Source organism: Schistocerca nitens, chromosome 4 (genome assembly GCF_023898315.1).
Source record: "Schistocerca nitens isolate TAMUIC-IGC-003100 chromosome 4, iqSchNite1.1, whole genome shotgun sequence".
NCBI lineage: Eukaryota > Metazoa > Arthropoda > Insecta > Orthoptera > Acrididae > Schistocerca > Schistocerca nitens.
Window position 1 is genome coordinate 85,973,809 of NC_064617.1, and position 15,874 is coordinate 85,989,682.

The 15,874-nt window shown below is 47.4% G+C and overlaps 1 protein-coding gene across 4 annotated transcripts in view; it reads right to left on the reverse strand.

Annotated features, from left to right (window-relative positions):
• The window catches only part of LOC126251689 (protein scarlet-like), a 327,742-nt gene that overhangs the window by 81,676 nt on the left and 230,192 nt on the right, over nucleotides 1–15,874 (reverse strand). For all 4 annotated transcript variants that reach the window (XR_007545773.1, XR_007545771.1, XR_007545772.1 and 1 more), the window contains one exon: nucleotides 7,011–7,209. Coding sequence is in view for 1 of the 4 variants with exons in the window: in XM_049952276.1 (XP_049808233.1) it covers nucleotides 7,011–7,209 (199 nt within the window). In the remaining 3 variants the exon portion in view is untranslated. The remainder of the gene's footprint in view (nucleotides 1–7,010; nucleotides 7,210–15,874) is intronic.

The following is a 15,874-nucleotide window of genomic DNA, read 5'->3' on the forward strand; positions in this document are numbered from 1 at the left end:
AGAGGAACGTGAATGAAACACTTGGATGAACCCTACATCAGGCAGCGATCACTCCTACTTACAGCAAGCAGTACACCGAGATAGCAGAAGATCGCCTCCGTCCTCACAATGCGACAAACAGCGCCAGAATTGACTATATCATGTGAAGGCCAAATCAAGTGAGTGTCATAGTGACTGAACTGAATTTTAGCAGTCAGCGCTCTAATTGGCTCATGTGGGTCAAAGCCCCTGAATTGACAGATATGTCACGCTAGACGGCACAAAGGTAACACCCGCAGGTCCGATATTTTTGTCACCCTCGACCTAGAGATGGCCAATGACCATGTGTGTGTATTTTAGTCTCCTTTTCAAACTCCAGACATGCGTACTTCCAGTCAACTGTGTCCGCCTTATTGCATGCTTTCTATCTAATCACCCATCATTTATCACTACTAACACTATCAATTCCCGCACTCTCTATAGCAAATCCGGACTGCCCCAAGGCTCTGTCCTGTCCTTTATCTTCTCTGCGCTCCTGAAATGCTCAAACTACCCACATCAACCCACCTCCTTCAGTATGCAAATGGCCTGGCTTTCCTCGCTCTCAGTCCACACTCTGGAAATCACAATGTATCCTCCAAGTCCACCTCAGTCAGTCTACATGCTGTTGCAACCAATGGCCTCTCAAGATCAACCCATCCCGAACACAGGCAATAATTACAGGACAAATCACCTACGCCTTTCGTCTCCATGACTTTAACTTCATGATTTATGACATCCTATCCAGTTAACTAATACAGTAAAACATCTTGGACCAACCATCGCCCAGCAACTAATGTGGAAACCTCAACTACTAACATTCCAACAGAAAGCCCACGGTGGACTAAAACTATCAACTGGCCGAACGTAGGTTGTACACCCCTCGACTATACTACAAACCCACAGAACACTGATCTGACCCATCCTCTCCCATGCACATACTGCATGTATATCTCTCCACCACGGTTCTATAACTCTCTTTAGTTCCTTGAACACGTTGCACTCTGTCTCACTTTGTGCATCTGTCTACGTTCCCCCACCTGGATCCTCTGCCATGTCATTTAATTCTAACCCCTCCTCATCCACATCGAAAACCTCCGCATTTCCTATACTATCCGCAAACAATATTCCAATAACGTGATTGCTTCCCCTCTGATCACCAACCCTGGTACGCTGCTGGGCCTTTATAAACACACCACAACCACCTCTACACCCACACACCCTCCATAACCTATTCCAACTTCTACCGACTCCCTCTCGCAGAGAAAGAAATCCACTCCGATATTTGCCCATCCAACCAGCTATAGCTTTCCCCACCTGTTTCCTCTCCACAAAAGGGCTCTTACCTCTCTCCTCCCTCTCCATCTCACTCCATCTCTTCCATACAGATATCATTGCCCTGCCGATCCACCAGACTTGTTCTCCTTTCCATCTTTCCCGATATCCACCTTACCTGCCACCTTCTCTTTACAAATACCACAGAACAAATTTACACCCACAGCTGCCCAACGTTCGATCTCCCCACAAACGTTTGACCCACTGCAGGTCCTTCGGTTCTTTTACCAAAAGTGCAATGTTTATTTTTAAGGAGAGTCACCACCCTTTTTAATGTTTTTGAATGCGCATTGTCTTTTTATCTTTAGCTGTGAGACATTTTTTCCTTATTTAAACTTTAAACGAAGAAAGCAACAATGAACATTTGTCTCCACATTATATTTTAAACCCTTTTTTAAATTTTGCATCCATAAATACGAGGGTTGGAACTTAAATAGTGGCAACTATTTATTCACAACCGATACAAAAGAGTTACATCTTTGCACCTGTTACTGTCCTTCAAAGTAGTCACCAGCGTTATGTAGAACCCGTTGCCAGCGATGTGGAAGCCGTAGTATACCGTTAGCAGAGCCTGTTCTGTTGATGGTGCGAATGGAGCGGTCTACTGGCTTTCGAATCTCTGGAACAGTTCTGAAGCGAATGTCACGAAGTGGTTCCTTCATCTTCGGAATCAAAGTCACAAGGACTTAAGTCCGGGGAGTACGGTGGATGGTACAGTACTTCCCAGTCCCATCGACCGAACAGAGAAGCCAAAGCTTGCGCTGTAAGCGCCCGCGCATTGTCGTGCAAAATGATGGGTGGGTTGCGCAGAAAGTGTCGCCGCTTCTTTCGCAAAGCTGGTCGCAGGTGATGCTCCAAAAACGAACAGTAATACTGTGCATTGACGGTCTGCAGTGGAGGAACGTAATGCGTTAGGATAACACCATCACAGTCGTACACGAGAAACACCATAACTTTAGACCGCTCCATTGGCACCATCAACAAAACAGGCTCTGCTAACGGAATACTACGCCTTCCACATCTTTGGCAACGGGTTCTACACAACGCTGGTGACTACTTTGAAGGACAGTAACAGGTGCAAACATGTAACGCTTTTGTATCGGTTGTGAATAAATAGTCGCCACTATTAAAGTTCCAACCCTCGTACTACTTGTAAAATGTTCATTCATTTTCTGTTGCTGCTCTAGGTTGAAGAGCGTGATATTGTAAGGCTGGCAGCCCATCTCCCGCTTCATGGAGACAAGGGGATGAAATAACAATAAAGAAGGAGAAAAAAGACTATCAGCGTTGGCTACCACGGCCCACAGGGGTCGTTCTTGCGTGCAGCATGAAAAAGAGTGATGCACTGTGTGCCAATATGTTTCATGTTCTTTCACAGACTCGCAAATATTGTAGTCACAGGCTGCGAAATCGTGACTGTAGCGAGTGTGGCTTGGGTTTTGACAGTCATAACGCATTTCCACACAAGATAGTTTTTAGACTTACAGAACTGTACTTACGAAGACTGGATTGAAAAGAAATGATGTAATACACTGCAGATTAATTTCCTAGCAGATGAAAACTACTTGTCGGACTGGTACTCGATCCAGGGACTTTTGCCTTTCGGGGGCAGGTACTCTACCAACTTAAATACCCGGCTAAGACGCACACTTCGTTCTCACAGTTCTACTTCCGCCAGTATCTCGTCTCCAACCTTTCCAGGGCAGGTACTCTACCACTTAAATACTCGGCTAAGACGCACACTTCGTTCTCACAGTTCTACTTCCGCCAGTATCTCGTCTCCAACCTTGTAAACTTCGGAGTTCTGCGAAACTTGCGGGACTAGGGCTCTTGGAAGAAATTGTTTCGTGCAGACATGCCTTAGCCAAAGCCTGAGGGACCAGTATGAATTTCCACTTTTCAGTGGAGTTAGCACTAATACGAAACTTCGTGACAGATTACAACAGGACCGGATCTTTTGCCTCTCACTGGCAAGTGTTATCTACCAACTGCGCTATCCGAGCACTTTACCTCCCACCTTCTACGACGGTGAGTCAAATGAAAACCTCAAATATTTTTTATTGTGCAGAAGTGGTACTAAGCTGTATCACGTTTCAACATAATTTCCCTCACGCCCAATGCAAGTCCTCCAGCGCTTACAAAGTGCATAAATTCGTTTACAAAAAATTTCTTTTGGTAGTCCGCGGAACCACTCACGCACCTCGTGGCATACTTCTTCATCAGAACGGAAGTTCTTTCCTATCATTGCGTCTTTGAATGGTCCAAACATATGGAAATCGCTTGGGGCAAGATCTGGTGAGTATGGTGGATGAGGAAGACTCTCAAAAAAGGTCTGTGATTGTTGCAACTGTTGTACGGGCAGTGTGGGGCGTTGCATTGTCATGTTGCAAAAGAACACCTGCTGACAGCAATCAGCGTCGCTTTGATTTGATTGCAGGCCGCAGATGAATTTTTAGGAGATCTGTGTATGATGCACTGGTGACAGTGGTCCCTCTAGGCATGTAATGCTCCAAAATGACGCCTTTTTCGTCCGAAAAGAGAGTCAGCTTAACCTTCCCTGCTGATGGTTATGTTCGAAACTTCTTTGGTTTTGGTAATGAGGAATGGCGCCATTCCTTGCTCGCTCTCTTGGTTTGAGGTTGGTGGAAGTCAACCCAGGTTTCGTCCCCAGTAACGATTCTTTCAAGGAAGTCATCACCTTCTCGTTCAAAGTGCCGAAGAAGTTCTCCACAAGCTTCAACACGTCGTTCTCTCATTTCAGGAGTCAGCTGCCCTGGCACCCATCTTGCAGACGCTTTGTGAAACTGGAGCACAACCTGTCGGCCTGTGTGGCCAAGCTGTTCTAGGCGCTGCAGTCTGGAACCGCGCGACCGCTACGATCTCAGGTTCGAATCCTGCGTCGGGCATGGATGTGTGTGATGTCCTTAGCTTAGTTAGGTTTAAGTAGTTCTAAGTTCTAGGGGACTGATGATCTTAGAAGTTAAGTCCCATAGTGCTCAGAGCCATTTTCTAGAGCACATCATGCCCAATGTGGTGTGCTGACCCATGAATAATCTGTAAACATGCTGCAATGTCATTCAGTGTCACTTGGCGGATTTCCTTCAGTATGGCTTCAACTGCTGCAATGTTCTGTTTAGTCATAACTCGTGCCTGACTTGGACGAGGAGCATCTTCCACCGAAGTCGCACCATTTTCGAACTTCCTAATCCATTCATAGACTTGTTGCCGTGGCAAACATGCATCACCGTACTGAACCTTCATTCGTCGATGAGTTTCAATAGGTTTCACACCTTCACTACGCAAAAACCGAATAACAGAACGCTGTTCTTCCCTAGCGCAATTCGCAAGTGGGGCGGCCATCTTTATACTGATACTGCGACGGTATGTGTGTCTCTGCACTCTGCTGCCACCTACAGGCCATTCTGCACGCTGTTTGTAGCATGCGTACCAACTTACAGGATAATGGAGCGAAATTTCGATTTTTTATTACAAATTTAAGGTTTTTATTTGACTCACCCTCGTAAATATATCATACTCACGTGACTTAGTTGGTGAAGCACTTGCCCGTGAAAGACAGAGATCTCGGGTTCGAGTCACTGTCTGGCATACAGTTTTAATTTGCCAAGAAATTTCATATCAGCAGCAAGAGGGAGTTATCCCGTACGCGTGCTGTAGTCTCAATCGCAGAACGCGCCCCTTGCTGCGCCGGCCTGGCGCCGAGCCGTGTCGGGCGGGTTGCGTCACCGAATCGCTAGGCGCTGAGCGGGCAGTGCGGCACTACGTTTTCGAATTTTTTCAAACTGCTGCATTCTTGAGCCCCCGGTTCGCGACGTACGCTCCCCGGTTACAGAGGTCACGGATCACACTTTATTAATAATTATAGTACGAACATATTATTAGCCTCGAGAATAAACCTGTAGGAAATGGAACAGCCCAAGCAGTTATATTAAATGGACCTATATTCTTCCGTGGCTGCAGGGTTAATTTTACTCTGGATGTCGCTCCTGGAAATTCTGGTGGTGGTTGGTTTGCCCTAGCCATCGTTCGTTGTGTAAATGCCTCCCTTCCTAGACTTGAATCTTTCCCCGATCGAGATGTCATCGCGTGCAAGACGTGGGTGGCATTGTGGTATTGATCCGAAGACACAAAATAGACTTAGCTATGTTTACAGTAACATGCCATTTACACTGTATACACGCTCCTGTAGAAAAGTTAATAATGACGAAAAAATTCTGGTGCAGAGTGAAAATTAATTCTAGAGTTGATGTATGCTGTTTATGTTGTGAAAGTAAATGCGTATTAACAAAAATTAGTGGCTCATCAAATTCGCTACGTCCCTCGTACATTAGGTCTACATCTACATCTACATCTACAGCCATACTCCGTAAGCCACCTGACGGTGTGTGGCGGAGGGTACCCTAAGTACCTCTATCGCTTCTCCCTTCTATTCCAGTCTCGTATTATTCGTGGAAAGCAGGATTGTCGGTATGCTTCTGTGTGGGCTCTAATCTCTCTGATTTTTTCGTCATGGTCTCTTCGCGTGATATACGTAGGAGGGAGCAATATACTGCTTGACTCCTCGGTGAAGGTATGTTCTCGAAACTTTAACAAAAGCCCGTACCGAGCTACTGAGCGTCTCTCCTGCAGAGTCTTCCACTGGAGATTATCTATCATCTCCGTAACGCTTTCGCGATTACTAAATGATCCTGTAACGAAGCGCGCTGCTCTCCGTTGGATCTTCTCTATCTCTTCTATCAACCCTATCTGGTACGGATCCCACACTGCTGAGCAGTATTCAAGCAGTGGGCGAAAAAGCGTACTGTAACCTACTTCCTTTGTTTTCGGATTGCATTTCCTTAGGATTCTTCCAATGAATCTCAGTCTGGCATCTGCTTTACCGACGATCAACTTTATATGATCATTCCATTTTAAATCACTCCTAATGCGTACTACCAGATAATTTATGGAATTAACTGCTTCCAGTTGCTGACCTGCTATTTTGTAGCTAAATGATAAAGGTCCTTTCTTTCTATGCATTCGCAGCACATTACACTTGTCTACATTGAGATTCAATTGCCATTCCCTGCACCGTGAGTCAATTCGTTGCAGATCCTCCTGCATTTCAGTACAATTTTCTGCTGTCACAACCTCTCGATATACTAAAGCATCATCTGCAAAAGGCCTCAGTGAACTTCCGATGTCATCTACAAGGTCATTTATGTATATTGTGAATAGCAACGGTCCTATGACACTCCCCTGCGGCACACTTGAAATCACTCTTACTTCGGAAGACTTCTCTCCATTGAGAATGACATGCTGCGTTCTGTTATCTAGGAACTCTTCAATCCAATCACACAATTGGTCTGATAGTCCATATGCTCTTACTTTGTTCATTAAACGACTGTGGGGAACTGTACCGAACGCCTTGCGGAAGTCAAGAAACACGGCATCTACCTGGGAATCCGTGTCTATGGCCCTCTGAGTCTCGTGGACGAATAGCGCAAGCTGGGTTTCACACGACCGTCTTTTTCGAAATCAAACTTTTCAATATTTCAAAACAGAGGTTATAAACTGCTAGTCGGAAGTACTCGACACCAGTGATCGAGCTAGCATTTGCTGTTGGCCTTTGATTGCTCACAGCGGTGAAGTGCGCTTACCAGCAGGCAGGGCTTGGAGCGGGCGAGCCCCGGCGGCAGCTCCTCGAGGCTGACGTCGGCCAGCAGCTGGGCGGCGGCGTCGCTGGCGGCGAACTGGTCGCACAGGCGGCGAGCCGCGTCGTCCCGGCCGGGGCCGCCCGACACGGCGCACACCAGGAAGTCGGCCGGGTTGTAGAGAGGCGGGCACTCCAGCCCCAGGCTGCCCGGCAACAGGTGCGACAAACGGCACAGTGTCAGAGGCAGGTGTCGGGGTGAGCGACCGCCGAGCAGGAAATCAACTGAAACCGCTCCGCGGTGGAAAGGCGACTGCACCGGATGAAGCTATGCTGAAGAGCTTCCTCCTCTCCCAGAAGCACACTACTGGCCATTACAATTGCAACACCAAGAAGAAATGAAGATGATAAACGGGGATTCATTGGACAAATATATTATACTAGAACTTACATGTGATTACATTTTCACGCAATTTGGGTACATAGATCCTGAGAAATCAGTACTCAGAACAACCACCTCTGGCCATAATAACGGCCTTGCTACGCCCGGGCATTGAGTCAAACAGAGCTTGGATGGCGTGTAGAGGTACAGCTGCCCATGCAGTTTCAACACGATACCACAGTTCATGAACAATAGTGACTGGCGTATTGTGACGAGCCAGTTACTAGGCCACCATTGACCAGACGTTTCCAATTGGTGAGAGATCAGGAGAATGTGCTGGCCAGGGCAGCAGTCGAACATTTTCTGTATCCGGAAACGCGCGTACAGGACCTGCGCGGTCGTGCATTATCCTGTTGAAATGTACGTTAACGCAGGGATCGAATGAAGGGTAGAGCCACGGGTCGTAACACATCTGAAATGTAACGTCCACTATTCAAAGTGCCGTCAGTGCGAACAAGAGTTGAGACGCGTAAACAATGGCACCCCATACCATCACGCCGGCTTATACGCCAGTATGGCGATGACGAATACACGCTTCCAATGTGCGTTCACCGCGATGACGCCAAACACCGATGCGACCATCATGATGCTGTAAACAGAACCTGCATTCATCCGAAAAAATGACTTTTTCACATTCGTGCACCCAGATTCGTCGTCGAGTACACCATCGCTGGCGCTCCTGTCTGTGATGCAGCGTCAAGGGTAACCGCAGCCACAGTCTCCGAGCTGATAGTCCATGCTGCTGCAAACGTCGTCGAACTGTTCGTGCAGATGGTTGTTGTCTTGCAAACGTCCCCATCTGTTGACTAAGGGATCGGGACGTGGCTGCACGATCCGTTACTGCCATGCGGATAAGATGCCTGTCATCTCGACTGTTAGTGATACGAGGCCGTTGGGATCCAGCATGGCGTTCCGTACTACCCTCCTCACTCCAGCGATTCCATATTCTGCTAACAGTCACTGGGTCTCGACTAACGCGAGCAGCAATGTCACGCTACGATAAACCGCAATCGCGATAGGCTACAATCCGTCCTTTATCAAAGTCGGAAACGTGATGGTACGCATTTCTCCTTCTTAGATGAGGCATCACAACAACGTTTCACCAGGTAACGCTGGTCAACTGCTGTTTGTGTATGGGAAATCGGTTGGAAACTTTCCTCATGTCAGCACGTTGTATGTGTCGCCACGGCGCCAACCTTGTGTGAATGCTCTGAAAAGCTAATCATTAGCATATCACAGCATCTTCTTCCTGTCGGTTAAATTTCGCGTCTGTAGCACGTCATCTTCCTGGTGTAGCAATTTTAATAGCCGCAAGTGTATTCATACTTTGAGCCTCTACTGTATGATAGTGACACTAAAACGTTCCTTCTACTGGCTATACAAACGGTACCTACCCCAAACGCTTTCCACAACACTTGACCACATCTTTCTGTCACCAACAGAACCCGGGGTGTATGCAATGGAAAATCCCGTTTTTATGCGCGGCTGTTTAGAACATAACAGGTATACATGCTGTCGTATGCATACCGATTTAGTAAATAAATTATGAACCCAGTCTTTTCGTACTCATACTACTGAACCTTACGTAGTTGTATCTGATTTCAATTTCTAGGTGACTAGGGATTAACGTCAGTGAAGGCTTTCGCACGCTTTACCTGAAGCTTATCGCTCTCTAAAGGCCATTTCACACGACTGGCCGGCTCACAGACACCAGACCACTAACTCAGTTGGATGGCTAACGACTTAGTGTCCCTACTTAACGAGAAAAAATGAAGTGGGCGAACATGTTTAATGTGGTATGTCCCAATAAACCAGTGATTTGGTCCTATAGCAAGAGATTTTCATCTCTGCCAAACTAGGGAGCAGCAAGTGGAAACATGTTACACTCCTGGAAATTGAAATAAGAACACCGTGAATTCATTGTCCCAGGAAGGGGAAACTTTATTGACGCATTCCTGGGGTCAGATACATCACATGATCACACTGACAGAACCACAGGCACATAGACACAGGCAACAGAGCATGCACAATGTCGGCACTAGTACAGTGTATATCCACCTTTCTCAGCAATGCAGGCTGCTATTCTCCCATGGAGACGATCGTAGAGATGCTGGATGTAGTCCTGTGGAACGGCTTGCCATGCCATTTCCACCTGGCGCCTCAGTTGGAGCAGCGTTCGTGCTGGACGTGCAGACCGCGTGAGACGACGCTTCATCCAGTCCCAAACAAGCTCAATGGGGGACAGATCCGGAGATCTTGCTGGCCAGGGTAGTTGACTTACACCTTCTAGAGCACGTTGGGTGGCACGGGATACATGCGGACGTGCATTGTCCTGTTGGAACAGCAAGTTCCCTTGCCGGTCTAGGAATGGTAGAACGATGGGTTCGATGACGGTTTGGATGTACCGTGCACTATTCAGTGTCCCCTCGACGATCACCAGTGGTGTACGGCCAGTGTAGGAGATCGCTCCCCACACCATGATGCCGGGTGTTGGCCCTGTGTGCCTCGGTCGTATGCAGTCCTGATTGTGGCGCTCACCTGCACGGCGCCAAACACGCATACGACCATCATTGGCACCAAGGCAGAAGCGACTCTCATCGCTGAAGACGACACGTCTCCATTCGTCCCTCCATTCACGCCTGTCGCGACACCACTGGAGGCGGGCTGCACGATGTTGGGGCGTGAGCGGAAGACGGCCTAACGGTGTGCGGGACCGTAGCCCAGCTTCATGGAGACGGTTGCGAATGATCCTCGCCGATACCCCAGGAGCAACAGTGTCCCTAATTTGCTGGGAAGTGGCGGTGCGGTCCCCTACGGCACTGCGTAGGATCCTACGGTCTTGGCGTGCATCCGTGCGTCGCTGCGGTCCGGTCCCAGGTCGACGGGCACGTGCACCTTCCGCCGACCACTGGCGACAACATCGATGTACTGTGGAGACCTCACGCCCCACGTGTTGAGCAATTCGGCGGTACGTCCACCCGGCCTCCCGCATGCCCACTATACGCCCTCGCTCAAAGTCCGTCAACTGCACATACGGTTCACGTCCACGCTGTCGCGGCATGCTACCAGTGTTAAAGACTGCGGTGGAGCTCCGTATGCCACGGCAAACTGGCTGACACTGACGGCGGCGGTGCACAAATGCTGCGCAGCTAGCGCCATTCGACGGCCAACACCGCGGTTCCTGGTGTGTCCGCTGTGCCGTGCGTGTGATCATTGCTTGTACAGCCCTCTCGCAGTGTCCGGAGCAAGTATGGTGGGTCTGACACACCGGTGTCAATGTGTTCTTTTTTCCATTTCCAGGAGTGTATATAGACACGGTTTTGTTTGTGGTCGAGTGTGGACTGCTGTGGAGTGTCTACTTAACAAGATATGCAAGGCGAGGATGACTCAAGCAATGTATCTCGCAGCAATACTTATACTATAAGAAATGGAAGAATCACGAAAATATTACAAATCGGTTATGGGAATGTACTGACCGCAAAGATGTTCTTGAGGCCAGCCACCTATGTGTTCCTTAGAACAGTTGCATTCTAAAGGCAAAAGAATACCATGATATTGTTTATTCATTCATTTATTGCTTGCTGAAAACCTGCACTCTTGTCTAGAGTTTGTAGAATACAGTCTCTTAATACGTGCAATATCCACAACATAATGGTTTGTTTTTAATTATATTTCTAGAAATGCTCTAACAAAGATAGCAGTTTATAACCTAACAACAAGTACATATAGAAACTACATTTAATTATGAATAAATTGAAAGGAATGTAAGTAATTAATAAAAGGAGACCAGAAATGAAAATAATAAATTGTTTTTAAAGCCTTCACCAACGTGCAAGCCACTGCATATCTAATAGTCAAAATTAGTTGTATTACTAAGCTCACGTATTATTCAGTCAAAGGTATTTCTCATTCTAGGAGGACCTAATAGGTGACATTACCCCATATTTAAATGTCGGAATGTTACCTCATTATTCTATTAAAAGAAGTGTGGGTTGGATTCGAGCGATCCGTTACTCGTACACTGGAAGTTATTCCGACAAAAACAAAATAAGAACCAGTTTCATAGTACTAGTGTGGTTTGATGACGATGACACTCCTTAAACGACGAAATAAACTGTACAAGGGCATATTTTACACCACACGTGCCTCCACGTAAGAGTATAACAAATTTAACTATCGTTCATTCTTTCTAGGAATCATGTTGTCTAACCACTGTAAACAGAGATTAGAGAGCTAATGACTCAGTGTTACCGAAATTCATCACATGGACGCCGTTGAGACCTATCGGTGAGTGATTTTGGGTAATGGTAGGAATCCACTCACTACCGTCCACTAATGTAAACTGGGTGCCGAAAATTCACGCCAAGGGTTGTTCTATTTAAAGATGTCCTGTGTATGACTCCCTAATGTTGCAACTAGATGTGGTACACGACACAAGTGCTGACGCAATACCTGGGCAGTTCGATACAGACAAGTCACAAATTAACCGAATTTGAACATGTGTTGATAGTCGGTGCAAGACACGTAGGTTATTGTATACTGCAGATTATACGAATATTAACATTTCCGAGGTCACCACTGACTGGTGTTGATCTTGAAACTTCCTGGCAGATTAAAACTGTGTGCCCGAGCGAGACTCGAACTCGGGACCTTTGCCTTTCGCGAGCAAGTGCTCTACCATCTGAGCTACCGAAGCACGACTCACGACCGGTACTCACAGCTTCACTTCTGCCAGTATCTCGTCCCCTACCTTCCAAACTTTACAGAAGCTCTTCTGCGCACATTGCAGAAATATCACTCCTGAAAGAGTGCAAGGTTCGCAGAAGAGCGTCAGTAAAGTTTGGAAGGTAGGAGACGATACACTGGCAGAAGTAAAGCTGTGAGTACCGGGCGTGAGTCGTGCTTCGGTAGCTCAGATGGTAGAGCACTTGCCCGCGAAAGGCAAAGGTCCCGAGTTCGAGTCTCGGTCGGGCACACAGTTTTAATCTGCCAGGAAGTTTCATATCAGCGCACACTCCGCTGCAGAGTGAAAATCTCATTCTAGTGTTGATCTTCATTACCACAATGTTTCCACCCATGTTAATTGTCACACAGTGCGCCCCCAGGTGTTTGATCAACGGGCGTCACATCGCCTCCGCTGAGCCAAACGGCGCGATCGACGATCTACATTGAGTCAGATAGCCTTCGATTTGAACGTGGAGCGTCAGGAACCCATTCTTACGAGGACTACAAGGAGTGAAAAGGACCGTGTAGGATCAGCAGCCGACAACAGACATGATATGCAATACTTCCGGCTGTCTTATAGTTACTGAGCTGCTTCACTACAAATTTTTGCTCAAAACGTCGAGTAACCAATCACTCACCAGTGGTTTAAATTATTGGCCTACTGTGAACCAGGCCTAGTCTTGAGTTTACGTGCCAGGAAAAGCATGCAGCTACGATGCCTGGCTCTTCGTTCACTTGGCGCTGCGCTGTGTGATGTGGGCTTTGTAACGATTATACAGCATCTGTTCATACATAATTGATTGACCAAGTCATGCAGTATAACAGGTGTTTACATTTAGGTGTTAAGTATTAAAATACCGTAGTGAATGAAAAGTCCAATAGTCCGCAGTTGCTGTTTTAATTGAAGGCTATTTCAACTATTAAGTTGCATCTTCTGACGTACAGAAATGTTTACAAAGCAATATTCCGATAGTGGAGAAATGAAGTTATCTGACATATTTTAAAATACTGAGTGAATAGACTTAAAGAAGGTAAGAAATATTATGCATCTGGTTAGGAAGCTAGGTGTGGCTCACACACGCCCCACAGAGAACGGGCTTATTCGTATATAAAAAATACGATTTGTAATTTCATTCCAAAAATGGTTGCTTGCAATGCTACTCCTACGGTATAGGAAGTTATTCCAGAATGCCGCAGGGTAACAGCTGGTGTGGCTAGGCGTAGTTATCAGCCGTCTTCAGTTGTTAAAACCATAACCAGTCATAAATATCCAGCGATGGAATGGAACTGGGAATTAGAAACTTGTCTTTTACTAAAAAACGGTGAAGAGGTAACTGAAATGAAAAAGATGTGGTGTCAGTTCCATGTAACCTGCAACAACTACCAGAAATGGGATTAACCTGTGTTAAAATCACGAAACGCCATGACTTTTCGGATTAAAATGTGTTGCTGTGGGCATACGTGACCAGCAACGGACGGTGCTGCCGTAAACGTTGTACAGGAAAATATTCGGTTCTGGAGTGATTGAAGAATAAAAATAAGGTTAATGATGAAAACTAATAAACTTAATGTGTACAAATACACTGGAAAAAAGATTTTTAACATTTTTGGGGGACCCCAAAAATCGAAACGAAAGTGACAATTTTGAGTGTCAAACTCACCGGAAGCCAACGCGTTTGCTTGTGTTTGTCAGCGTATGGATAATAATGGTTGCAGCTGACGACACAAGCTACGAGGTGTCCACAGGATCTGGGGATTGGCTGTGATCGCGCTCGGGAAGCGCGCGACGCGAAGGCAATCTCTTGAGAATGTATTGTACGCTCGGGAAGTTGACAGTGCTGCGCTCTTTGAGAAATTACGCAAACTTTCAGTACACGAAGCACTGAGCCGCAGCGCTCGTACACGTCGTACGTACGTGCGCGGATAACTTTGAAATTCTATGATTGATATCAACTGTACTACCGTTATTAAAGTGTACTGAAGTATTAGTATATGTCTCATAAGACAAAAATCATAGAATTGTTGTTTAAAACAAAGTACAGAATTCGCATGAAACAGAAGCTTTATTCTTACAAAACAAATTACCTTGTACATTCTGCATCTATGCATATATGCTTAAAAGTAAAAGAGAAGTGCTGTAGCCTTTTATATACAGAAATTGCGTACATACGTTTACGTTCCCTTCCTAAATCCCTCCACTGCCAGAGGTGTCTACGCTATAATGCACTTCCTACATCTGAGTGCCGCGAGGCCCGTCTGCCCGCACTGTAAACAGGCGCACTTCCTCCGGCAGTGCCCCAACCTACAGTCCCCTCCCTCCTGCAATACCTGCAACCTCCCACATCCCACTTACTCCCAGAAATGCAAGGCCTGACTCCCCCCCCCCATCACCACTTCTGAACTCACCATCTCTGTCCGCCCTCTCGACGCCCCCACCCCTTTTGGCAATTCCCTTCGTCCCCCCCCCCCCCCCTGAGAACATCCAGAATGTTCACCCATTCCAGTGCCCCCACACCCTCCAGCAGATATCCCTCGCCGCCCGATCCCTCTTCCACCTCAACATGTATGCCACCTACTCCCATAATCAGGATCATTCCACCTTCTCCCATCTCGACACCCTCGTCTAAATCCCTGTCATGGCGCGACAGCACCATATCCTGTTTAATAACATCTGTTCCCTTCCCGCCAAAAAGAACCTCCTCCTGCAGACCCTCACAACCCACTGTGTGGATGCCTTCCTCCTTAATGAAACCTTTCTTCAGCTCCAACACACCGTACAAACCTCGCACTACCTCCTTCACTGCTCCGATAATCCCCTCGGGATAGCGCGTGGCGGAGTAGGCATTGGCCTCCACCGCCAGATCCCTTTTCGGCTCCAACCTCTCCTTCCCGACCCCACAGAACAACTTATCCTTAGTCTCTTCTTCCCTGGCCTTACCATCACCTGCGCCACCATCTATGTCCGCTCTAACACCCCTATTCCTTTTGACTTCCTCTCCCACATTGACCGTACCTTCTCCTCCTACGTGATCGCTGCTGACCTCAACATCCATAGTCGTTCCGCCACCCAGTTACGGCAGTGGCATCGGTTCCTCTCCTCCCTCCAAGGCGACCTCGTTCCCATTCACCAGCCCACCCACCCTCAATCCAACTCCACTCCCAATGTCATCCTCTCCTCCCCTAACCTCCTTGGCTGCATAGTGGTGGATGTCCGGGACCCCATTGGTAGTGACCATCTCCCTGTCCTCCTCACTGTTTCAAATGGTCTTCGCCCCTGTCCGGATCCTCATAACAACCCTCCCCCGAAATACGTCCATGATTATTCCTGTGCTGAATGGAATGACGACCAGGATAACCTCTCTACCCAGGTCGATAGCCACCCCTTCACCTACCACCACCCTGATGATATTACCCATGCCGCCTCCTTTCTGCAGCAGACCTTGTCTGAGGCCGTAGAGGCCCACGTCCCTTCCATCACCATCCAACCCCACTGTCCTACCTTACCCCCACAGGCCGTCCTCCTTCTCCGTGAATCCCGCCGTCTCTACCGTGCCTTCCTTCACACACGTGACCCGGACACACTATGATGCCACCGGCAACTACAACGACACATCAGAAACTTGCTCGCAGCTAAGAAATGCCAGGACAGGCGACAGACATACACCCGTCTTAATGCTACACTTCCTATCAACTCGTCCAAGTAC